The following is a 25,722-nucleotide window of genomic DNA, read 5'->3' as shown; positions in this document are numbered from 1 at the left end:
AGAAACCTAGTGCTCCTATGAATCTCAGTTCATCCCTCCCTTCTGAGAAACCCTGTTCTAAACCTGAGAAACCTAGTGCTCCAGTGGAACCTGGTTCCTCTCCATCTGTGAAGTGTTGCTCTTGTCCTTCTGAGAAACCCTGTTCTAAACCTGAGAAACCTAGTGCTCCAGTGGAACCTGGTTCCTCTCCATCTGAGAAATCTAGCTCTCGCCCTGAGGAACCCAGTTCTAAACCTGAGAAACCTAGTGCTCCCATGAAACCTGGTTCCTTTCCATCTGTGAAGTGTAGCTCTTGTCCTTCTGAGAAACCCTGTTCTAAACCTGAGAAACCTAGTGCTCCAGTGGAACCTGGTTCCTCTCCATCTGTGAAGTGTAGCTCTTGTCCTTCTGAGAAACCCAGTTCTAAACCTGAGAAACCTACTGTTCATATGAAACCCAGTTCATTCATCCCTTCTGAGAAACCCAGGTTGAAACCTGAGAAACCTAGTGCTCCTATGAATCTCAGTTCATTCATCCCTTCTGAGAAACCCAGTTCTAAACCTGAGAAACCCAGTACACCTATGGAACCCAGTTTATCCCTCCCTTCTGAGAAACCCAGTTCTAAACCTGAGAAACCTAGTGCTCCTATGGAACCCAGTTCATCCCTCCCTTCTGAGGAACCCAGATCTAAACCTGAAACACCTAGTGCTCCTATGGAATCTGGTTCCCCTCAATCTGAGAAGTCTAGCTCTCACCCTGAGAAACCCAGTTCTAAACCTGAGAAACCCAGTACACCTATGGAACCCAGTTTATCCCTCCCTTCTGAGAAACCCAGTTCTAAACCTGAGAAACCTAGTGCTCCTATGAATCTCAGTTCATCCCTCCCTTCTGAGAAACCCAGTTCTAAACCTGAGACACCTAGTGCTCCAGTGGAACCTGGTTCCTCTCCATCTGAAAAATCTAGCTCTCGCCCTGAGGAACCCAGTTCTAAACCTGAGAAATCTAGTGCTCCAATGAAACCTGGTTCCTTTCCATCTGTGAAGTGTAGCTCTTGTCCTTCTGAGAAACCCAGTTCTAAACCTGAGAAACCTACTGTTCATATGAAACCCAGTTCATCCCTGCCTTCTGAGGAACCCAGTTCTAAACATGAGAAACACAGTTCTAAACCTGAGAAACCTAGTGCTCCAATGGAACCTGTTTCTTCTCCATCTGAGAAGTCTAGCTCTCACCCTGAGAAACCCAGTTCTAAACACGAGAAACCTAGTGCTCCCATGGAACCTGGTTCCTCTCCATCTAAGAAGTCCAGTGATAAACCTGAAACCTCAAGTGCTCTTCCAGTGAAAACAAGTATTTTTTTCTCAAAGCCATGTTCTAATTCTGAGAAACCTAGTGTTGCTATGGAACCCAGTTCATCCATCCCTTCTGAGAAACCCAGTTCTAAACCTAAGAAACCTAATGCTCCAATGGAACCTGGTTCCTCTCCATCTGTAAGGTGTAGCTCTTGTCCTTCTGAGAAACCCTGTTCTAAACCTGAGAAACCTAGTGCTGCCATAGAACTTGGTTCCTCTCCATCTGAGAAGTCTAGCTCTCACCCTGAGAAACCCAGTTCTAAACCTGAGAAACCTAGTGCTCCAATGGAATCTGGTTCCCGTCCATCTGTGAAGTGTAGCTCTTGTTGTTCTGAGAAACCCTGTTCTCAGCCTGAGAAACCTAGTGCTCCAATGGAACCTGGTTCCTCTCCATCTGAGAAATCTAGCTCTCACCCTGAGAAACCCAGTTCTAAACCTGAGAAACCTACTGTTCATATGGAACCCAGTTCATCCCTGCCTTCTGAGGAACCCAGTTCTAAACATAAGAAACCCAATTCTAAACCTGTGAAACCTAGTGCTCCAATGGAACCTAGTTCCTCTCCATCTAAGAAGTCCAGTGATAAACATGAAACCTCAAGTTCTCTTCCAGTGAAAACAAGTATTTTTTTCTCAAAGCCATGTTCTAACTCCAAGAAACCTAGTGTTGCTATGGAATCCAGTTCATCCCTCTCTTCTGAGAAACCCAATTCTAAACCTGAGAAACCTAGTACTCTTATGGAACCCAGTTCATTCATCCCTTCTGAGAAACCCTGTTCTAAACCTGAGAAGGATGAGGGTGCTGCTATGAAACACAGTTCTTCTCTTCCATCTGACAAATCTAATTCTCTACCCTCTAAGAAATTGACTTCTAAATTGGAGACACCCAAGTCTATAGCCACAGTGAAATCCAGCGTTCTTGATAAATGCAACACTTCTGTGAATGCCAGTTCTTTCTTTCCCTCTGAGAAGTCTTTGTCTCTTCCAAGAATTTCAGTGAACTTCAGTTGTAAACATAAAAAACCCTCTGGGCTAATGGAATGCAACACTTTCACCTTCTCTAAGAAGCCAAGCTTAAAAAATGAGAAACCTAGTGCTTCTCCTTGTAAGAAATCCTATCTTGAACCAGAGTTATCTGTGAAATCCTCTGGGAAAACTGTTTTTAGATCAAGGCCCGTTAAGGAGTTCAGTTCAAGCAGGAAATCTCTTTTTTTGCCCTCTGAGAGAGGTTCGTATTTTGAATCCAGTTCTGTCTTCTCCAAAACCTCAAATTCTGTTCTCTCTGGGGAAGTCAATTTTAGATCTTCAAAGTTATCTGATTCTTTGCCATCTAGGAGTGCTTTACTACTGGAGGATTCCAATTCTCTTACCTTACATAGCACACTCCTCCTTGAAGAAACCAAATCTCCTTGTGGTTCAAGACTATCTGTAAAATCCAGTTCTTCCTGTTCACCCACATGATTCTGGAAGAACAAACCACTTGTGTTGGTCATCAAATGTGACTTTGCCTAATTTTTGAATGCCACCATAAATAAAAGTTTTTTTTCTTTTTTTTTTTTTTCTGGAAAGTTTCATTGTGATTGATCCTTTTCTGTGTTCAAGACATAAAATCAATAGTATGATAAATTTTTAAAAATGTAGCAGTGAATTCTATGGTTGGCTGCGCAATTGTCTTGATTGGCCATAATATCTCCAGGTTGCTGCTAATGAACATGCTTCTCAGTGTGCATCCTCATTAAAATGATCATCAGAGCATACCACTTCAAGTAAATTAACTAGGATGAACTGATTAAAAAAAAAAATGCTACTTTAAAAGATGTGAAAATGTATCTGAAATAATCCAGGATATTTTCTGATATAATGTAAACTCTAATGTCTAGCCTGAAAAAAGACATTTGCATTTCCATTAATTTATCCTATTGTATAGCTGTACAATTAATCATTAAAAGATTGTGATCTTGATTCAAATACCCAAGTGATCTTTTACTGAAATGAAACCCTCCATTGACGATCCATACAAATGAGACAAGATCACTTTATATAATGAACAGATTGAATTTAGGCTTTTATTCATATATAAACATTTATCAACACGCACATCTGATAAGGTAAATGAAAGCTCAAGCATGAGAACCAATGACGTTCATTCTCATGTTACGCAGCACGTTTGAGCTTCAGGAATGGATTTGTTCTCACGCTTCAAGCAGGTTCAGTTGAGCTGTTCAGATGAGATTAATAATACTATATAAAATAATGTAATATTGTTGCAGTCTAGCTACACTAGTGTTTGAAATATGTAGAAATAGTAAATGACTACAAAACTAGTGAATTTGTAAGTTAGGGGAAAAAATAGGCTTGAAGTGTTTTTTTTCTTTTAAGTTTCCAAGCATTTGGTTAAACACACGTTTCATTTGCAAGAAAATAACAGAATCTAATTTTTGCAAATTAAAACATTTATATGTAGTTTCAAATCTGATTCTGGTTGTACCTAGGATATCTAAGTCCACTAAAGGAGGGAGAGTGTTTTCACATTTGGCTCCGAAACTCTGGAATAGCCTTCCTGATAATGTTAGGGGCTCAGACTCGCTCACCCAGTTTAAATCTAGATTAAAGACGCATCTCTTTAGCCAAGCTTTCACATAATGCATCTCATACCAGATCAATTGCACATGACTATCTTTGCTTAATGTTATGAACAGCAGCTACGCTAATTATTCTCCATTTGCTTTTCTGTTTTACCTCGGGACACCCGCCCTGAGGCGACTAGAGAGTACATCAGCTTCAGTTTGGATCCAGCCTCTTTAAGAAGACCTCAGATGACCAACACCAGTGAAGAGATGGCGCCAACTCCTGCGAGGACTTCAGGAGACGCAATCATCTAGATCAACATTCACATTGCCCAATTTCTATATTGTAATCCTATTGTTAATGAAATTCATTTTTCCAGGAGTTCATTGCTTCTACCTTCAGTTAAACTGCTAACAGTGATTGTAAATTAATTGCCTAAATTATTACATTATTTGCTAACTGCATTCTTTAAATTGTAATGTTGACATGCATTCTCTGTAAAGCTGCTTTGAAATGATATGTATCGTGAAAAGCGCTATACAAATAAATGTGAATTGAAATGTATTGATTTGGAAATTCACCTCAGAAATGCAAAAAAACATTGTTTTTTTTTGTGTTCTGCTCCAAGTTTACTTGTCACTTGTATAGTATGTATAGCTATGTAGTTTTGGTGCCCCCCAGTGGCAGTTCTCCAGAAAAATAAGTGACGACATTTCTCATGCAGTCAGCTCCTCAATCTTCAGATACCATTCTTTGTTTTGCGTTTGTAAAAGCATCATCTGTAAGTTAATTCTTCTTTACATAATACTTGATGATACATATTTCCATATATTTGTGATAAGTTTATTCAGAGCTTTGATTTAATGTAATTTTTGTGATGATAGCCTTTAGCTATTAGCCTAGCCTTTGTTTGACAGCACTCAATGTGTTAATTTCAATCTACTATGATAAGATAACTTCTGTATGAGTCGATATTTGTATTTGTTGCCAATTTCTTGGTCATCTGATAATCCCATTTAAGTAAATTGATGACATTGATTTAATTTGGGCTATTTTCAGATATACTTACATGAATGCTCTTTCGTCATTGGTTTATTTTCCTGATTGTTGTTTATTTGCTGTTTTTGCAGTTTTACTCTTAATTCATAATGTACCTGGCATCTTATTAAACGTGAAAGACTAAGATGAATCCTGACTCGTCTGTACTTTATGGATGGAGTTTGGCTGGCTGTTAAATTGCATTGGTAGATGCAAGGAGAACAGTACAGTAAAAAGATGATAATCCTACATGCAAATCAAGTTACATGGCAGAAGATCGTAGTCACATTTGTACAATGAATCACGACAAGAAGCTTACAGCCTCTGCAGAGGAAACCATGAGCACAGTAGACCGAGCATCCAAGGCGGGCTCAAAACGCTCCCATTCATCACGATCATCACGATCGTCACAATTCTCACGATCATCGCAGTCATCAAGAATGTCAGCTAGCATGGCAGCAGCCACTGCACGAGCTCAAGCAGAAGCAGCACGAACTCATGTATTGTTTGTAAAGAAAGAGAATGCAATCAAACTTTACAAGATTAAATTAGAAATGTCCCACAAACTGGACAAAGCCAAAATGGAGGCAGATTTGGAGGTGCTCCAACATGAAAAAGAACAAGCTGCTGCTCTGGCCCAGGCAGAAGTGTTAGAAGCAGCTGTGGCAGCAATTGAGGGTAGTATTTCAAGTGCTAGCTTTTCTGTGTTTTCACATAGCAAAGTGGAGCGCACCAAAGACTATGTTGAAACGCAAAGTGGGGTGGACCTAAATAGGCCAAAAGAAAAAGACATTCAGAATTCAAATTACAGTAACAAGCTGTACTCTGGGACCTCAGACCCCAACTGTTCTTAATAAGGACTTTATCAAGTTAAGAGAGTTAGGTGATCTCCTGACTGAACTACAGGCGGCTAAGCAAGATGGCTATCTGCCTGGCCTAACATATCTGGATACTGCTAGAGGAATAAATCCCATAGTGGAAAAGCTACCATACTTCCTTCAAGAGAAATGGCTCTCTCATGGCATGAAATATAAAGAACAGTATAATGCCACCTTTCCTCCTTTCTGGTATTTTGTTAACTTCGTCTGTTATGAGGCAAAGGCCAGAAACGATCCAAGCTTCACAATTGCTGGTCCTCCTAAAAGTGACAAAATTCTTGAGCAAACAAACACAGAGGATGCCCATTTCTGTTCATAAAATTGACATCTCTCAAAGGACCTACCCCAGTAAGGACTTGAGCACCAGTGATGAAAACCCTAAGATCTGCCCGATACATAATAAACCACATCCACTGAAAAAGTGTCGTGATTTTCAAATGAAGACAATGGAGGAACGAAAGGCCTATTTGAAGGAACATGGTATCTGTTTTCGATGTTGTGCCTCTTCTTCCCACATCGCACGCAATTGCAGAGTTGTAGTGAAGTGTACGGAATGTGACAGTGAAGACCACACCACTGCTCTCCACCCAGGACCAGCACCATGGGTCTCCAAAAGCTCAGTCATCTCTTCAGATCATGGCGGGGAGGAAGAACGTTCATCGCCTCCTGTGAACAGTGCCTGTACTAAAGTCTGTGGGGAAGGTTTGCCAGCTAAATCTTTTTCTAAGATATGCTTAGTTAGAGTGTATCCTAAGGGCAGTCCAGAAGCTGCTGTCAAAATGTATGCGATGCTCGATGACCAGAGCAACTGGTCATTAGTAAGATCAGAGTTTTTTGAGTTTTTCTGCATAAATAGTCAGGCTTCTCCATATCTCCTCAAAACTTGCGCTGGAACTATTGAAGCTTCTGGACCGAGAGCCGATGGATTTCAGATAGAGCCTGTTAGTGGTAATATTAGCCTGGCACTACCTACTCTAATCGAGTGCAACAATATTCCAGATAACAGGGCAGAAATACCTACTCCAGAGGTCACTCGAAATCATCCTCATCTTAGAAGAATAGCCTTTGAGATTCCAGAAATGGATGATAGTGCCCAGATCCTCATGCTGTTGGGTCGTGACGCTCTGAGAGTCCATAAGGTGAGACACCAGATAAACGGGCCTCATAATGCTCCTTTTGCGATTGAAACTGATTTAGGCTGGCTTATAATCGGAGATGTATGCTTGGGTAATTCTCACAAGCCAAGTGTGTTGAGTTACAAGACACATGTGCTGGATAATGGTAGAACCTCATACTTTCCCCCATGTCAAAGTCACATCAACTTCAAGGATAGCTTAAGTCTCACAGCTGAAGTACAAGGTATCCCTCATATGTACAAGGGTGCATGTGCATTCAGAGAAAATTACCTAGGCTGTTCAGTGTTCAAATGCACAAGGGATGACAACAAACCTGCTCTGTCTGTTGAGGATCATCTCTTCCTGGAGGTCATGGACAACAAGTTTTTTAGAGATAGTGACAATAGCTGGGTGGGTCCTCTCCCCTTCAGACACCCTAGACCTCTTCTTCCCAATAACAGAGAGCTTGCTCTTACTCGACTCTACTCTCTTCGCCGAGCCTTGCTGAAAAGCCCAGAGATGAATCAGCAGTTCACAGACTTCATGCAAAGGCTGTTTGAAAATGATCATGCAGAGTATGCTGCTCCCTTAGGCATTGACCAGGAACGCTGGTATTTACCGTTCTTTGGGGTTTATCAACCAAAAAAGCCCAACCAAATTAGAGTGGTGTTTGATTCCAGCGCTCAATATCAGGGTCTCTCACTGAATAGCGTCCTTTTAACAGGACCAGATTTAAACAACAGCTTGTTAGGTGTGCTGATTCGGTTCAGAAAGGAGCCTGTTGCTGTGACTGCCGATATACAGCAAATGTTTCACAGTGAGAGAGGACCACAGAGATTATTTGAGGTTCCTGTGGTTCCGTGACCATGATCTTGAAAAGGATGTGATTGAATGTAGGATGAAAGTCCATGTGTTCGGAAATAGCCCCTCCCCAGCAGTGGTGATTTACGGACTTCATCGGGCTGCCAAAGAAGGAGAGCTTATGCATGGAACCGACACCTACAACTTTGTGGAGATTTTTTCCCTGGCAGAATCGAATCTAAGGCTCCACAAGATAATGTCAAACAGCCCATTAGTTTTGGCAGCCTTTCCTCCTGAAGACTCCGCTAAAGGTGTCAAAGACCTTGATTTCGGAGATGAAACCATACCAGCTCAACGTAGTCTCGGCTTGCACTGGGAAATATCAACAGACACCTTTACATTCCACTCACCAGATAACAGCAATCCTCTGACTTGTTGTGGCATTCTCTCCACTGTTAACAGCTTGTATGACCCTTTGGGCTTTGCAGCGCCTGTCACAATTCATGGAAGATTCTTGTTAAGAGAGCTATCAAAGGGAATAGAAAACTGGGATGAGGCCCTCCCTGAAGAGAAATGCAGGGAGTGGGAAATGTGGAGAAATTCATTGCAAGACCTGGAAAGAATTCATGTTCAAAGGACATATAGCTTGAAGTCACTCTCAAAGGCAAAATGTACGGAGCTGTGCATATTTTAAGATGCCTCCTTCAAGGCTATTGGAGCGGTAGCATATCTTAAGACAATCCATGAAGATGGACAAATCAACATTGGTTTCGTCTTGGGTAAAGCTAAATTGACACCTCCAGAAGAACCTACAATTTCTAGATTAGCAGCTGTGTTAGCTGTCGAGATATCAGATCTAATCTTGGATGAGATTGATTTCAAACCAGACTCTGTGAAGTTTTTCTGCGACAGCAAAGTCGTATTGGGTTACATACACAATGAAAGTAGGAGGTACTATGTGTATGTGCACAATCGTGTTCAAAGATACAATCCCGCCGACTGCTCATCCAGGTCTGTTCTCTTCTTACGGACTCCATGTGGTTGACAGGACAAGACTTTCTTTATAGACCTTCAGAAAGTGAGCTAGCCTCGCAAGAGACCTTTGAGCTGGTGAATCCAGAGACGGATTCAGAGGTTCGTCCTTTACTTCAAGTGAGCACTGCTGTCACTAGTATCATTGAGAAATCACTTAACCCAGAACGCTTTGACCGCTTTTCAACATGGAAGTCACTGATGAGAGGAGTGACATGCTTGATCCATGTTGCCAGTTCCTTTCACTCTGAGTCTGAAGGACAGACATGCACAAATATAGGTTGGCATAAGTGTCATCAGCCTTACTGCCTGAGTGAGTTAGCCCAAGCCAAAAAGGTCATTCTTCTTTCTGTCCAAAAGTCTGTTTTTCCTGAAGAGTACAGTGCTCTTACGAGACATGTTGAAATCTCTCAGAACAGTCCTCTAATCAAGTTGAATCCTGTTATGGGCGAAGATGGACTAATCAGAGTTAGTAGTCGTCTAACACATGCACCTGTGGTCAGTGATGAGAGAAATCCCATTGTCTTGCCTGGACGACATCATATCTCCACCTTATTAATTCGTCACTTCCATGATCAAGTGAAGCATCAGGGCCGCCTTGTCACCGAAGGAGCTTTGCGCACTGCAGGATACTGGCTAATTAATGGAAAGAGATCTATTAGTAGTGTCATACATAAGTGTGTTGTATGCAGGAAGTTACGTGGGAGTACAGAAATTCAAAAAATGGCTGACCTTCCAGAGGAGCGTCTCAGTACATCCCCACCTTTCACTTATGTTGGCTTGGATGTGTTTGGTCCTTACCCAGTTTCAGCTCGTCGTACAAGAGGAGGTCACGCAGAGAGCAAGCGCTGGGCCATTCTCTTCACTTATATGTCCACACTGTTCACATAGAGATAATTGAATCCCTTGATACCTCCAGCTGTATAAACGCACTACAGAGATTTTTTGCCATTAGAATGCCATCTTGGGAGCGTTTGATAGGTGTAGTAAAAAGGATTCTGGACTCAATGTTGCGGCAGTACGAATCTCGACCCCTTTCACATGAAGTTCTATGCACTTTCATGGCTGAAATTTCTGTGATAATTAATGCAAGGCCCTTAGTTCCAATCTCCTCAGACCCTGACTCACCTCTTATACTAACTCCTGCCATGCTTCTGACTCAGAAGGTTGGTGTTCCTCCATCTCCTGGAAACTTCTCAGGTAGTGACGTTCAGGCAACAGTGGAAGCAGGTGCAGAGCCTCGCTGACAACTTTTGGTATCGCTGGAGGCGCGAATATCTCCCAACACTACAAAGTCGCCGCAAGTGGAAAAGTACTCAACCTGACATTAAAGAAAGCGATCTTGTACTTCTAAAAGACAATCAGAGCCCTCGTAACACGTGGCCTAGGGCTCTTGTGTCCAAAGTCTTTCCAAGCACTGATGGGAGAGAAAGTTCAGTTGAAAGTTACAAAAAGTGGATCTGGAAAGGATGTAAAGTATCTTAGACCAATTACAGAGGTTATTCTTCTGTTGTCTAACGAAAATTAATACTTAAATAAGACATCCTTAGGATGTCTGGCGGGGAGGGTTCTGCTCCAAGTTTACTTGTCACTTGTATAGTATGTATAGCTATGTAGTTTTGGTGCCCCCCAGTGGCAGTTCTCCAGAAAAATAAGTGACGACATTTCTCATGCAGTCAGCTCCTCAATCTTCAGATACCATTCTTTGTTTTGCGTTTGTAAAAGCATCATCTGTAAGTTAATTCTTCTTTACATAATACTTGATGATACATATTTCCATATATTTGTGATAAGTTTATTCAGAGCTTTGATTTAATGTAATTTTTGTGATGATAGCCTTTAGCTATTAGCCTAGCCTTTGTTTGACAGCACTCAATGTGTTAATTTCAATCTACTATGATAAGATAACTTCTGTATGAGTCGATATTTGTATTTGTTGCCAATTTCTTGGTCATCTGATAATCCCATTTAAGTAAATTGATGACATTGATTTAATTTGGGCTATTTTCAGATATACTTACATGAATGCTCTTTCGTCATTGGTTAATTTTCCTGATTGTTGTTTATTTGCTGTTTTTGCAGTTTTACTCTTAATTCATAATGTACCTGGCATCTTATTAAACGTGAAAGACTAAGATGAATCCTGACTCGTCTGTACTTTATGGATGGAGTTTGGCTGGCTGTTAAATTGCATTGGTAGATGCAAGGAGAACAGTACATTTAGTTTTTTTTAAATACAACAAACTACGAAATAAAGGGGAAAAAAGAGACAGAACTGAGCTTTTAAATTGCCTGATAAATGTATAATCAGCATTTTAATAGCAACAACAAACAAAGGTTCAAAAGCACGTATAGTAACATCAGTCAGCAAATGTTAACAAATTAATTTTACTGGTTATATTTGGTTACAGCCGCCCAGCCTGTGTTGAAGCGGATCCAGTCGAAATAATGTGCTACTTTAGTGTAGACACCAGGATAATTGGCTTGGCCACATTTATCACCCCAGCTGACTATTCCCCACACATACGACACGCCAGACGCATCTTTACACACCAGCGGCCCTCCGGAGTCACCCTGACACGAGTCCACCTTCCCCTCCAGGTCACCTGACATAGAGCACAGCCAATGAGAAGAGTCACCAAGCACATCCTACAAGGCTTAAACATTAATTACAGGAATACAGGCCAACAGTACAATCTTTAAAATCTTGTAAAATCTTTATGAAATGCTTTGCTACTTATCTACTCATTTACACTGAAAAAAATATTGCTTTGCAACATTTTCGCTCAGAAATTGCTAGCAAATTTGACATAAAATTGCAAAGAATTTCCTGATAAGGAATCTTGTATTTTCACAATGATTCTGATAGCATGTGAAGGCAGCATTATATGTTGCGTATGATCAAACATTTTAGTGTGTAGTCAAACACAAACACACACACACACACATACCTGCACACTCCATTCCAGGGAGGAAACGGTCCTTGTAATAATTCTTGCAGTCACTAATAATCGTCACATTTGCCCATTTTAGAGTTGACTGTGACATCCCCGCTTCAAACAAACAGACAGAGACAATAAAACTCCAACCGTAACCCCACTGGAGTAAAAGAACTCAATCTAAAAGCCTGTTCACATCAATAATGATAACTCTATCAGCATCCAAATGGGACAACACCATTCTGATTATTGTAAGTGTTAACCTCTACCCAGGTCCTACTCGCCTCGCTCTGTGCGAGCCTCGAACCTGGGTTTCTGGCGTGGGAATCAGACTCTAAGAAGTAGGCTAAAGGCTGCAACTTCTAGTGTAAGTTGCTAGAGCACCTCTTGAGATCAGAGGAGTGAGGTTTACTCGCACAGCGGGTACTAGCCGGCCTCTGTTACACTCACCCCCTTAAACTTCACTCCCATCTGGGTCATGGCACCAATATAGCCCCTCTAGTTCGCACCTGCCCGCTTCAAGCGGAACACAAACCCGGGCCCGGCGTGCATGGAAGTCGGACGCTCTAACAAAGATGCTAAAGGCTGCAACCTCTAGCGTCAGCCGCTTGAGCACAGCGGGTACTAGCCGGCCTCCGTTACATAAGCATGGTGCAGTTTTTCGTCTTTTGCTTTAAATGATCAAGCTCTTTAAAGCAGAATGGATTCTGATTGGCCATCAGTGTTTTTATCAGTCATAAGCTGGAAACAAATAGTTCTAAAAGACTGAAAGTGCTATCATTCCTCTGTGTCGTTATCGTTGTAGTAGTGGTGTGGACTCTGCTATGCTTTTATATTTAGACAGATTTTTTGAACTATTATCATTATCGTCCTTGGTGTGAACAGGCCTTAAAGTCACCATGAAATCTTTTTTATTATTATTAAACACAGCAGTGCTTGCAAAAGACATGACTTGCATATGAAATCAAGTTTTTTCTCTCTCTTTGATCACTTCATGTGTGAATATAGGAATGCGAATCAGGTACTGGAAAGAAACATAATTTATTAAAACTAAACCTATAAAATGATCCCGTGATGGAACCCATTAAGGGTTTTATATATGAAATGCCTGATGGAGCCCTTTAAGGTAGCGATGCACTGATGTATTTTTTTCACTAAAAGCCATTGGCTGATTGTCCTGTCAATCATCAAACGTGTTGGACTGTGACTAATACTGTCTTTGAAAAAAATCTCTTGTGTGTTGAATTTAGAGCTGTCAAAGTTAAATATTGAGTAGTAGAGTAATTGGCTATTGGAGAAATACAGCATCTGTGCATCTCTAACTTTAAGGTTCCCTAGAGAAGCTTAAAGCCGAACCTCTGTCGCGGCCCCAGCCGGAGATGGTGCAGGTGTCGTTGGGCTGGAACTGTTGGGTGGACCAGGGCACGCAGACGGATCGGACAGCGGGGTTGTCCTGCATGCACTTGTCCGAAAGATTCAGCTCCTCTAGCTGCACCAAAGCGATGTCGTTGGCATAGGTTTGTGGGTCATATTCATGATGGATGATGATTTTCTTCACTGGGATGCTGTCGGTCGTCGACTGCTTGCGATGCTTCTTCCAGAGGGAGAACTTGATCCGGTAGGACTTTGGTTTGGGCCTACAGACATGCATATTCACAACTGTTTCTCAGTAGCTGTTCTGGTCAGGCTGATCAAAATGTGTGCTGATTGGTTGTACCTGACGCAGTGGGCGGCGGTCAAAACCCAGCAGCCACCCAGATACGCCCCTCCGCAGTGGATTGAGCCTTCGTCCTGTATGGCCACCTGCCACTGTATCTGAGTCTGCAGGGGCAAAGGTCACATACAGAGGTCAAACCAAAACAAAGAGGCATTTTACATTTCATTATGTGCTGCCTAGTGAAATTTTGTCAGTTTACTACATTGTTGACATTGTTCCAGCTAACAGGTGACATTCTCATTCTCCTAGTATTTGTTTAAAGATCAGGCATAACATTATGACCACATTCCTAATATTGTGTTGGTCCCAAAACAGCGCTGACCCGTGGAGGCATGGACTCCTCTAGACCCCTGAAGGTGTGCTGTGGGATCTGCACCAAGATGTTAGCAGCAGATCCTTTAAGTCCTGTAAGTTGTGAGGTGGAGCCTCCATGGATCGGACTTGTTTGTTCAGCACATCCCACAGATGCTCGATTGGATTGAGATCAGGGGAATTTGGAGGTGAAGTCAACACCTCAAACTCGTTGTTGTGCTCCTCAAACCATTCCTGAACCATTTTTGCTTTGTGTCAGGAGCATTATCCTGCTGAAAGAGGCCACAGCCACCAGGGAATACCGTTTCCATGAAAGGCTGTACATGGTCTGCAACATTGCTTAGGTAGGTGGTACGTGTCACAGTAACATCCACATGGATGGCAGAAATAATGTTTTTGTGCTTATGTTTTGAGAACATTATTAAAGACCAGATAAGTTTGAACGAATGTTCTATTAATGTTACTGGAAGAACGTTTGTTCATAACTTTGAGAGAACCTTGCCAGAACGTTCTATGAGAACATTAGTTGGGTCAACATGTGTTCAGTTGTAAAACCATTTTAAAACCTAATGAAACAGATTTGTGTCACTTTGCACCAAAACAGATTGTATATATCTTTATATGTGGATGGTTACGTGTTTGCATAGTATATAAAACACTCCTCAATCATGATCAGAAGCTTGTCTGCTTTATCAACCAGATTCAAGTTTAAGTTCTTTGGCAGTCTGGTGTCTTGCATCTCTTTTTGAAGGAAGAGATTGGCTAGAAGGCGGGAACCACAATATATATCATCATATTGCCCTGCCCTGGTGTTTCTGAAGTTTGCTTTTTTAATACTGACCGGTAAGGCCTCCTCTCCTCCTACTAAACGTTTCCTGCGTGAATGGGAAGTCGTATCGTCCTTTTGTTTGTACTCATACTCCATATTGGGAATGCCACACTCCAGCTGGCTCTCGGTAGATGAACGTATTATTCTGATCTCTGGAACAATGTGACATAGCAGATGTGTTGATTCAGCCGTGTGAATCCTGTGGAGACACTCCAGACACAAACTACAACTGCTAAACATTTGACATTTGCCCAGCTAACAAAAATATGTTCTAATAACGTTTCCATTAAGTTACGAAAAATGTTATTTCTGAATGTTCCCTGAACTTTGAAAATGTCCAGTTTTTTAAATGTTTTAAAATCCTTTTTTTTCTTTTCTTGATAATATGAACGTTAAGGGAACATTCCATTATATCATTCTTCAAACATTGTTACTTTTGAATATTCTCTGAACGTTTTGAAACAAGTATTAACAATTAAAAAAACGTTAGATGAACATCCAACTAAAACATTTCAGGAAAAAATGCTCAATTAATGATTTATAAATAATGTTTTGTGCCAATGTTTTGAGAGCATTATTTAAGACCAGATAACTTTGAACTAACGTTCTATTAATGTTACTGAAGAACGTTTGTTCATAACTTTGAGAGAACCTTGCCAGAACGTTCCCTGTTATCTGTGAGATCAGATCATGAAGAGTCTCTTCTAGAGGTTTTTGTTTGCTGAAGTGTCAGACGTTGGATGTTCAGCTTCATTTCAGTGTGTTCTTACCAGACACTGGATCAGAAAACAAGTCTGTCTGATTTTTCTCTACTGGTTTGACGTTTTCTGAAACACAAAGAAAAGAAAAGGCAGTTATTCTGTTACAAAAATGCTTCTAACATGTTTGAAGTCTGCAAGTATGACTGACTGAACCTTCATTGGTTGGGATTCCTATGGAAGCTTGTTTTGTCCACGGAATAAAAAATAAAAAAGGTGAGATATAAATTCACATTTGCAAGAAGAAAGTCTGAATTTTGAGATAAAAAGTCTTAATTACCTTTTTTATTCTTTTATTCAGTTTCCATAAGATTCCAGCAACACAGAACCACATGAACCAATTTGCAAACTGCTGAATTCATAACAAAGAACCACCAGATAGCGCAAAGAGAAATTAGTTGCGGTGCTCAATGAAGGTCAAATAAGTAGAAGCATTTTGTAAAATATATCTCAATCAGAGACACATTCAGATGGGTTTTGATTTCTCAGAGGATGGCAGGGCTGAAAAACAGTAAGTCATTTGAACCATAATTGCTCATATATTACTAATAAATCGAACTGTGTGAAGAAAACACAGATGTGGTTTGAATGTTTTGAAATGTTGCAATTGAATTCACAAAGTGTTCTCGCCTCAGGCAATCTAGTCCTGTCTGAGTAGGACTTTTGATGACTCTGAAGATGAAAATAAATCAGACACTGTTTCTGGAACTGATTCCAGCAGTAATGAAATAAATTCACTGACCATCCAGTTCATCTTCTCCTCCCAGACAGTCCCTGATTCCATCTCGGACGGCGTGACGAGGAATACAGACGTCCGACTTACAGTGGAACGCTTCGCTTTCTTTATTACAGCCTTCACACAACAGAAACGGTAATATTAGGATAGTCATGGGTTTGATACTGTGTTTTAAGACAATACATAAGGTATTCGAACAACAGATGGATTGTGGAAAACAGGAAGAGGAATGATGATGTCACAGACAGAGGCAGGAAGTAGAGACTCACTTTGGCAGCACATCTCGTCACTGTTGTCTCCACAGTCATCAACACCATCGCAGGGTTTTCCTTTGCTTAAACACTTCCCGTTCACACAGAGGAACTTCTTACATTCGCCTACACAGAGAGTGTGTGTGACGTGTCAGCAGATTATAACTCAACGTGAATTTACATGAAACGATACCTTTTGTTCTATTGGGGTAAATCATGCAGTAACATGGTTGCACAGAAAATAATGCTTACCTTTTCAATAAAAATAAAAAAACTCTGCTGACGATGCAAATTAAGTCACTTTTATGTTAAATAATAGTTAGATAATAACTATGGAAGCTTGTTTTCACCATGGAATAATTTTTTTTTAAAGGAAATTCATACTTTATAACTCATAATTGCAAGTTTATATCTCAAAATTCTGAGAAAAAAAGTGGCTTTATTTTTTGCACTTCTGAGATTATAACTTGCAGCTGTGACATAATTTTGAGTTTTAAACATTGCAATTGTGAGAAAAACATTTTTTCTGTGTTGGAAATAAGCTTCCATATAGATAACGTTTTGGTTACTAATGTAACTTTGCTTCCCTGAGATAATGGGAATGAGCATTGCACCTGTTTTTGATGACGCTATGGGGAAACTCTGATTCTCTAAATACTGAAGCCTGATTGGATCACGTCTGTGCACCTGCACTGACAAATGGTATTTTAGCCCACCAAAACGGGCAGAGCCGACTGCCTATACAAGTCCAGCTGGATGCCATATCCTCAGAATCTTTCAACTGAAGAGCAGCAAGCGGCAACACATGCATGAGCATAGTAGCATGACAAGCTACGCAATGCTCGTTTCCGCTGTCTCAAGGAGCTGAGGTTACATTAGTGTAACTGGTCCTACTCAACCCGCTCTGAGCGGGACTCAAACCGGCATCTCCAGGGTGGGATGTGGGTGCACTAACAAGGACACTAAAGACCGTAGCCAATAGCATCAGCCGCTAGCATCAGCCGCTAGCGTCAGTCGCTAGCGCACCACTCAAGGCCAAGGGAGTGAGGTTTACACGCACCTCTTACTGGCCTACGTCCATTACACTCACCCCCCTAAAGCCCCGGGTATACTTCACTTTCCACGCCCGGATGTGTCTCGCGCGCAGTCGCGCATCTTTCAAAGTATACTAAACCACGGATGTACGCGGTTGACCGAGTTCGACACATGCACAGTACAATTTTTTTCTATAATTTTACCAGTCATTGTGCATCCAAAATAGTGCATCCACCATTGCAACATAGTTCAGAAGATACACCAAGAGAACAGGAATCAAAAACAATGGAGAAAGCATGCTTCTGAGTTTACTCGTCTTGTTTTTGAATCGCTCTTTACACACTCTTCTTTGACGACTGCACATTGCTCAAAATTTGGGCTTCATGCGAATGGGGTGTGCGGCCGGCCGCAAGCCCTCCGCATAATAAAAATGACATCATGCGGACGCGGACGACCAAAGTATAACCGGGGCTTAAACCTCACTCCCATCCGGGTCACGGCACCAAATGCAATCGGTCCTACTTGACCTGCTCTGAGCGGGACTCAAACCGGTGTCTCCAGGGTGGGAGGTGTGTGCGGTAACAATGACACTTAAGACCGCAGCCACTAGCGTGCCTCTTGAGTCCAGGGGAGTGAGTTTTACACGCACAGCTCTTACTAGCCTAAGTCCGATACACTAGTAACTGGAACATTCCCTTTCAATATGGTTCTCTCGCATTGCGCTATGGGGAACAAATCCAATGGCGCCATGCTACGAATGAAGAATAAAAACTCGGGACTTCAAGGCTGGAGATCTGTGAGGCATGGTACTTTAATTGGACAGGACCCTTCAGGGGCCAGGGACTAGTTTTAAACAGACAAAAGCCGTACTTGTAAAGCAGGGACGTCTAGGTTATAAAACCTGGCAAAGGTGGACGGTGAGGACCAGTCGGCTGCTGCACAGATGCCACCAATGGACACCTCACTTTACCATGCCCAGGAGGAGGCTATTCCCCTGGTGGAGTGGCCCTTCACTCCTACAGGACACTGCAAGCCTATGCAACTATAGGCCAGTGCTATTGCGTCCACTAGCCAGTGAGATTCTCTGCTTCAGGACTGACAGAGCGAAGCACTCAAACAGCTGCTCTGATTGCTGGAACTGGCTAGAGCACTCAATATGTTAGGGTTTGGGTTAGGGTTAGACCCCTTGGGTCTGTAGCCTCGTCTTGGTTTAAAGACGACTTCACTGTCACTGGGTACAAACTCAAGACAAGACGCGCTCACTAGCCTGACTGATCCTAGTGTGCGCCGGATGGCCGAAGGGGAGAAGCACCGAGCAGTGCCACTAATCCGCTGCTGAGGCTTGTTCTCACGGCGAGCAGGAAGGCTTCTTTTCTTCTTTTGATTCAGCGAGGAGATCATCTTTGCACTTGAAGGAGAAAGATTCTGATGATATGGCATCGAGCGCAAATTATATAGGCAGTCGGCTCCACCCATTTTGGCAGGCTGAAATTCCATTCGTCTGTTCAGGTGCACAGATGTGATCCAGTCAGGTTTCAGCATTCAGAGAAACTTAACTGAACTTGTGCCTCTTCTAAAAAATTATGGGACACCAAAGTGGCAAAAGTCTTCATTTTCTTTAAACAAAATATCTTATTTTGTACAATTTCAAGAAAATGAAAAGAATAAAAGATATTATAGTTTGCTTGAAGAAAACAAAGAACACTATTGTGAAATATTTGTGTGAAGTGCCAAATGCACTCGCTCATTAAGTACGATGTTAATTTTCTTAAGATAAAACGATGAGTACATCTAGAGGAAAAAGCACCTTTGGGTTCGTTATAACACTTTGCGATGGCCACAGTGTTATTTGTGATTGGCTGGGGATTATAGATGGTGCACTCCGCCAATGAGAGCTCAGATCCCGTGCAGCGAACACTCATACACTCCGTTGGCCATTCAGGATCTTTGTCAAGAAACTTTTTTTTAGTCACTGCCGCTGCTGCTGCTCCTCTGAGACAAAGACAAAGCAGGAAAAGCAATCAGTACATGCTGAGTCGAGAGGAAGGCTTGTGTGTAGTGATGTGTTGGGTGTGTTTACCTGGCGACGTTCAGAGGGTTTTGACAAACAACATTAGCTGCAGCCATATTCCAGTCCCTGCCACATACAAACGTTTTTCCCAACCTTGAGTTTATCATGACCACTTTATAAGAGCCAGAGTCCTTCAGAGTTGCTTCCACCTTCTCTTCCGCTGGACACAAACATGTGCAAACAAACAGGTGAGGACTTTATAATCACACACCAAATCACCTGACATTTTTTTAGTTGTCAGAAATACTGTGCTAGGAAATTGTGTGATTATTTGTAATTTATGGACATGAACATGCCTGCAAAGTTTCAACTCTCTGTGACTGTGTAATGTGCATACAAAATTTCTATTATTATTGTGATGTTAGCAGGGCAGTTTGACTTGTAAATTTAATATATAAAGGCAGCTGCAAATATTTTAAATTTTACATGATTTTTTATTTGTTGTTTTTCATAGTGCCATTTTTGAGGAATGGTATTAAATCCAATTAGGATCAATTTGACCTGGAAAATACCAATTGTACCCACAAGTTTAACATAATACAAGTGTTAAAATAATTATCCCATTTAGATCTGATCAAGCTGATGTCAAAAGAGAGCCTAAAAAAAATGTTTTACTCTCCATTCAAGTTCTTGAAAGCATTTAGGCTTTGATACAGTAAATGTTTTTCTAAAGAACCTAGAGACCAATGGATTGATCTGAAGAACCTATGAAGAAACGTTTGTTTAACTCCAAAGAACAAGCAACTACACAGTAAAAACGGTTCTTCCTCCATTCAGTTCAGTCATGTTTTGCACATTCAAAGAAGATTCAGGATGAAGTCCTCACCTCTGCAGGTTGTGCTCATGTGAGAAAAAATGGGCCTGTTGGATCTGCAGGAGATGGCTTTGGCCTGACACATGGAGTAATACTCAGGTCCGTCCAGCGTACATGCGCGGTAATCCTGCCGTGGACACTTGTACGGCATCTTACAGACGCACTGTCCCGCGATACATCGCCTCCATGGTGGACAGAACACTTTCGCACAAGACAGCCGTGTGTAATTCTGATGCAGACATTGGGGGATGACCAAGGAATCACCAGCAGGTTCCTTTGAGGCTTTGGGTTCTTCTGTTTTTTTGGCAGTTTTGGGTTTTGGTGTTGCCAATGGTACATCATGTGACTCTAGTTCAGGCTTTGATGATTCCTTTGTTGACTGTGATTCCAAGTCTGATTCTGGATCTGAATTTGTTACCCCATCAAAAATGGCATCAGTTTGTTCCTCTGTCTTTTCATCTGTGTGTTTTTCTAGGATTGGATCCGGTTTGTCTTTTGAGTCAGTTTTCTCCACCATAACTTGTTTTTGCTCTAAGTTTGGATCATTTATTTGCACGTTATGTTGTAGGATTCGGTGTTGGTGTGCGTCGGGCTCTGATTGTTCCTCCAGAGTCTAATAAGATAAAATAAACTTTAATTAAATGTCAAACGTACATCAATCTATTAACTATGGAAGCTTGTTTTTGCCACAGAATAAAAAAGGTAATTGCGACTTTTTATCTCACAATTCAGACTTTTTTTCTCAGAGTTTTTACATCATAATTGTAATTTATAAAAAAACATCATAATTTCAAATTCACATATCGCAGTTTTGACATTTTCTCAGAATCATAAGAAAAATGTCAGAATTGAGAGATAGAGTGGCATTTACCTTTTTTATTCTGTGGTGGAAACCATCTTCCATAATTAACATATTAATGTAATTGAATAAATAATAACAGTAATGTGCCATCAATCTGAATGATGTTAACACTATTAATACTGTAGGAAAATGAACATGACAGAAAAGATTAAATCGATTAAAAGAAGATTAAAAGAGTAAAAACAGCATGAGATTAATTTGTCTGCTAGTAGTTTGATAAATCACATTTGAAACAAACAGCAGAAGTAAAGAAAAAAGCAGATGAAATAAGAACATAAGAAGGTGAGCTGAATTTCATCAGAGTGAGAGTTGCAAAATACAACATTCTGCAACAGTTTAGCAACATGTTGATGAAACAGATAAAAACATCCATCCTGAAAACAAAACTCTGATGCTGAATGTTTTCTTACAAATGTGAATCACACCGTCACATACAATTAAAAAAAAAAGGAAAATACTTTTATCATGGATCTTCTGTTATGAATCTAACATTTCTATTATATAATTTTTTTTTTTTTTTTCAGTATTATAACATGAAGAGTGTCATTTCTGCTCTAGGGTTAGGGTTAGCAACTCCAAATACGTAAAATAATGACTGTTTTTGCACAAGACATTACAGAAGCACACTTGATTGAATTCTCATTATTTTTTGTTTTAAAATTGATTTCATATGATGGGACGAAAGAAAGAAACTTACGGCGGTCTGGAAGAGAAGACACATGAAGATAAAAACAACGAGGACCCTCATGACTCCTGCAGCTGTTTCTCTGTTCTGCTCTTTGTCCCGTCAGATCAGCAGACGCACTTCCATCAAATCAATAACCGCTGTCAATAGAAGCCTGACATCAGACTGAATCAGACAGTGAAGGAGGAGGAAAACACCAGTGGGAGGAGAAACACAGCTGCTTCTGCCCGGAAAGGTCACAGCTGTAGGTTTATTGACACTTCAATGATGTGTAAATGTTATATGGGTCAATGCCATGACATGCATATTTTTGTGTCAAAGTGCATTATTTCCTTTTAAAAGAATTTGATAAATTCATGATGTATCACTTCATGTTTTAAAACCTATTTAGATTAAATAAATTTTCAGAACATTCAAAAAATAAATATTATTTTATGTTTTGGCATCTTAAACCCTCAAAATGTCAGGTGGCACAACCATCTGCACAAATGCACAGACTAAGAAAACTACTTAAAATGGGGTTTTAATAATAAGAAATTTAAAATAAATAAAATTGCATAATTTTATGCTAGAAACCTTTTATATAACCAAATTCTACAAATATCAATCGTTTTAAAGCTGTTGAGATAATTGAAAAACATTTGTCTGGTAATTTGTATATTCTCAAATGTCAGGGTGGCACAACTGCAAACATGGGTCTTTTATTATGGATTGACAATGTAATAATAACAGTAAGTATTATAAGTAATTATAATTATAATTAATAAAAACAGCTACTTTCAAGTATGGGTAGTTTGGTGCACTTTCCATGTCAGGTGGTGCAGCCGAAGTAAAACTAAGAAAATACCATTTTATCATAAACTTTTTTATTGTATTTAAAAATTTTATGTATGAACTTGTTAGCATAGGCAAACGCTAATACAGGCATCCAAGTAGAAGCCTGTTTGATGTAAAATTAGTTGCAAAAGTCAGGTGGTGCAACCAGGAAGTCAGGTGGTTCAGCTGCACTGAATGTCCCTATATGAAATAAAAAACATTATTTAAGCTAAATAAACAATAAATTTAAGCTAGGAATGTCTATTATTATCCAATGTAAAAAGTATATGTACACAAAAAGTCACTTGATTTGTATTTTATTTTTATACGTAATTGATATGAAAAAATCCAATATTCAGCGTATTCCTTGTCATTATTAATGTTGTCAGGTGGCACAACTGATATTCATCAGGTGGTGCAACCGTATAAATTCTTGATTTAAACCAACAAATAATAGGTCAAAATGAACAAATGTCTGAAAACTAGATTGTGAATAGCTAGTGAATTGAATGCATTTACAGTTATACTTTACTTTACAGTAACCTGTCATGTGCATGTCACTGAATATATCATGTTGAATGAGGAACATTCATCGATTGCACAATGATATTATTTGCACATAAATGCAAAAGTATTTCTCAATCTAAACCACCAAAATTAACATAAAAGAAGTTTCATTAAAAAAATGTGCAGAACTTATCAGAAACCTGAGGTTTATTAGTACAGTAAATAAACATTCATTGAGTTCGTTTAATTATTAACTCAACTATTATTATTAACTAGAGTCTCAAACAAAACGTACACCTCTGGACTGAGCGGATATCAAAGTACAGTAAGAATTTAAACCGTATTAAAACAGCTAAATTGTGTATTCAAAGAGTCAGAAATAACATGAAACTTTGATTCATAGACAGATGTTTGTTAATTACATGAATGTTAATGATTGAATTTCAGATTGTGTTTCCCAAAATTAACATCAGCCTCAATCCAGCAAATTTCTTTAACAAAGTTTTACACATCAGATCTTCATAATGCATAATGAATCTTACATATGCTAAATTAATACATAAATGTTTCCAACCACTGCAATGGAAACAAGCTTAATATAAAACTAACCCACCAAAATTGGTGATTATTTTTTACTGATTTTACTACAAAAAAAAAAAAAACTTTGTCCTAAACCACTAAATATTTTGTAGTGCATTTTTATAATAATTAAATAAAAAAATTTTTTTACCTATATTGTGATAGCAGCTTGATAAAAGGTATTAACTAAAGGTTTATTCCACATGTAAAAATGACAAAACTTGTAAGCAATGACATTGTCATATTCTTACATTTAAGTTGTGCAAATGAACAGAAAAAAAGAAATATGAACACACTGGTGCAGAAAAACGTTTCTTTTGAAATTAAACATTAAAAACTGCAGGCACTGTAAACAGCAGGAACAAAAGACACTGGAGAGGAATCACACTAAAAAACACCGATCAGACCAAAATACTGCTTAAAAGAGCAAATAAAACTCTACGAGAAACAATTAACAGCATTCTAATCCTGCCAGAATGATCTTGTGTCCAAACACAACCATGATCGCAAGTCATGTGAGCTGAAACCACAAACAGACCTACAAATGGTCCGACGCCAATAAACAGATAATATATTTATAAATCGATACTGTTTGATTAGAATGATTGATTGTGTAAGTGTAAATATGTAGTTATGTAAGCTCTTTGGTAATTAACACGCAGGTTCCCAACTAACAAAATAATAACGTTTTACTAACGTTTCCATTAAGTTATGAAAACATTAATCAATTCAGTTTTTGAACAATTCTATACAGCCCTATATTCATTTAACCCTTCCGAACTTAACTCTTTTTTTCATTACAATACCCCAAATTCACAAAGTGCTTTACAATAAAAAAAACAAATAAGATAAATAAACACAAATGTACTCTACAAAACATATGAAAACCCTTTTGTTTCCATTGTTTCATGTTCCATTGTTTTATGAATACCAGTACAAGGTGCTCCCCTTCAGGCTATCCCTGTCACACCACGTCTTTACGAAGGTCATAGGTTCACATCAACTCTCTTGAAGACTGGCCTATTCAGGCCAACTCGAGATCAGCTGTTCGAACACAGGGACCTGGTGCTCAGACACCTCAGCCATCTAGGGCTTCAGGCCAACTGGGAAATGACTCTCCCCGATCCCTTTTCTCAGTATGGAGTTATGATTTCAGAGGCTCCTGGGGCATATGGCATCTGCAGTCATGCTCCTCATATTGCTTCATATGAGATCACTTCAGCAATGGCTACACGACCGAGTCCCGAGATGGGCATGGCACTGTGGCACGCTCCAGGTGACCATCACTCTGCCTTGCTGCCAAGCTTTCAGCTCATGGTCAGACCTTGCTATTCTATGGGCCAGGTGCCCATAGAACAAGTGTCCAGGCATGTTGTTGTTGCTGGTTTCGACTGTTGCCACTCGACACATCCCACTGATAGTTGTTCTACTCCCTGACCAAAGGGACCCTCAGTACAGACGCACTGGCACACAACTGGCCCCGGGGTCTACACAAGTATGCATTTCCACCAGTGAGCCTACTCGCACAGACCCTGTGCAAGGTCCCTGGCAGATTCCCTTGAGGAAATACCTTCTTTCTCAGGGACTGGGCACCATATGGCACCTGCCTCCAGATCTCTGGAACCTCCACGTGTGGTCTCTGGATGGGACCACTTGGTGGACATGATCACTTTAGCTAGAGTCCCCTCTACGAGGCATGCTTATGCTTTGAAGTGGGACCTGTTTGTCCTTCAAGATGGGTTTGAGCAAAGGCTTTCTCCCTCCACCCTGAAAGTGTATGTTGCAGCTATCATCACACATCCTGACATAAACACGATCTGATCATCAGATTCCTGAGAGGTGTGGAGAGAGTTTGCCTTATTCCCTCTCTTGGGACTTCTCTCTGGTCCTGACCAGTAATAATACAAATATTATTAATAAAAATAATAAACTAAATTAGACTAAAATCAATATCAAAAAATCAAAATAGATTTACCAACTGACCCAGGTATCACGCCAAGTAAACTCCTGAGGCTCAATTAATTTCTTTCCTCTATTTCAGTTGACGCCACTGT

General features: G+C 40.2%; 2 protein-coding genes across 2 annotated transcripts; one reads left to right on the top strand and one right to left on the bottom strand.

The window, feature by feature from the left end:
• Positions 1 to 5: 5 nt before the first annotated feature.
• On the top strand, positions 6 to 5,134 carry LOC137009597 (zonadhesin-like). The gene is made up of 2 exons (XM_067371933.1): positions 6 to 466; positions 749 to 5,134. Exons 1-2 carry the CDS (start codon positions 18 to 20, stop codon positions 2,784 to 2,786), a joined length of 2,487 nt encoding a protein of 828 aa, XP_067228034.1. The 5' UTR covers positions 6 to 17; the 3' UTR covers positions 2,787 to 5,134.
• A 5,893-nt stretch (positions 5,135 to 11,027) lies between these two features.
• Positions 11,028 to 21,906, bottom strand: LOC137009765 (complement factor I-like). Its single transcript, XM_067372253.1, has 12 exons — positions 21,779 to 21,906; positions 20,232 to 20,832; positions 19,415 to 19,565; positions 19,142 to 19,326; positions 16,318 to 16,425; positions 16,055 to 16,165; positions 15,325 to 15,381; positions 14,567 to 14,706; positions 13,414 to 13,517; positions 13,053 to 13,333; positions 11,709 to 11,810; positions 11,028 to 11,363 (listed from the first exon to the last, which is right to left on the bottom strand). The coding sequence occupies exons 1-12, from the start codon at positions 21,827 to 21,829 to the stop codon at positions 11,146 to 11,148; spliced, it is 2,109 nt and encodes a 702-aa protein (XP_067228354.1). The 5' UTR covers positions 21,830 to 21,906; the 3' UTR covers positions 11,028 to 11,145.
• Between the last annotated feature and the right edge of the window lie 3,816 nt (positions 21,907 to 25,722).

Source organism: Chanodichthys erythropterus, chromosome 20 (genome assembly GCF_024489055.1).
Source record: "Chanodichthys erythropterus isolate Z2021 chromosome 20, ASM2448905v1, whole genome shotgun sequence".
NCBI lineage: Eukaryota > Metazoa > Chordata > Actinopteri > Cypriniformes > Xenocyprididae > Chanodichthys > Chanodichthys erythropterus.
The sequence above is the reverse complement of the archived record's forward strand: the minus strand, read 5'-3'. Positions and strand labels throughout refer to the sequence as shown.

Bases quoted from the DNA above. Each gene is read 5' to 3' on its own strand.
- LOC137009597 (XM_067371933.1), top strand. From the start codon at position 18: ATGAATCTCAGTTCATCCCTCCCTTCTGAGAAACCCTGTTCTAAACCT. The intron at 467-748 runs GTTGAAACCTGA...TGAGAAACCCAG, and splicing joins ATCCCTTCTGAGAAACCCAG to TTCTAAACCTGAGAAACCCA.
- LOC137009765 (XM_067372253.1), bottom strand. From the start codon at position 21,829: ATGAGGGTCCTCGTTGTTTTTATCTTCATGTGTCTTCTCTTCCAGACC. The intron at 13,518-14,566 runs GTCAGTATTAAA...TTGCCCCTGCAG, and splicing joins GAGGAGAGGAGGCCTTACCG to ACTCAGATACAGTGGCAGGT. The intron at 11,811-13,052 runs GTTCGGCTTTAA...GTTTGTTTGAAG, and splicing joins CGGCTGGGGCCGCGACAGAG to CGGGGATGTCACAGTCAACT.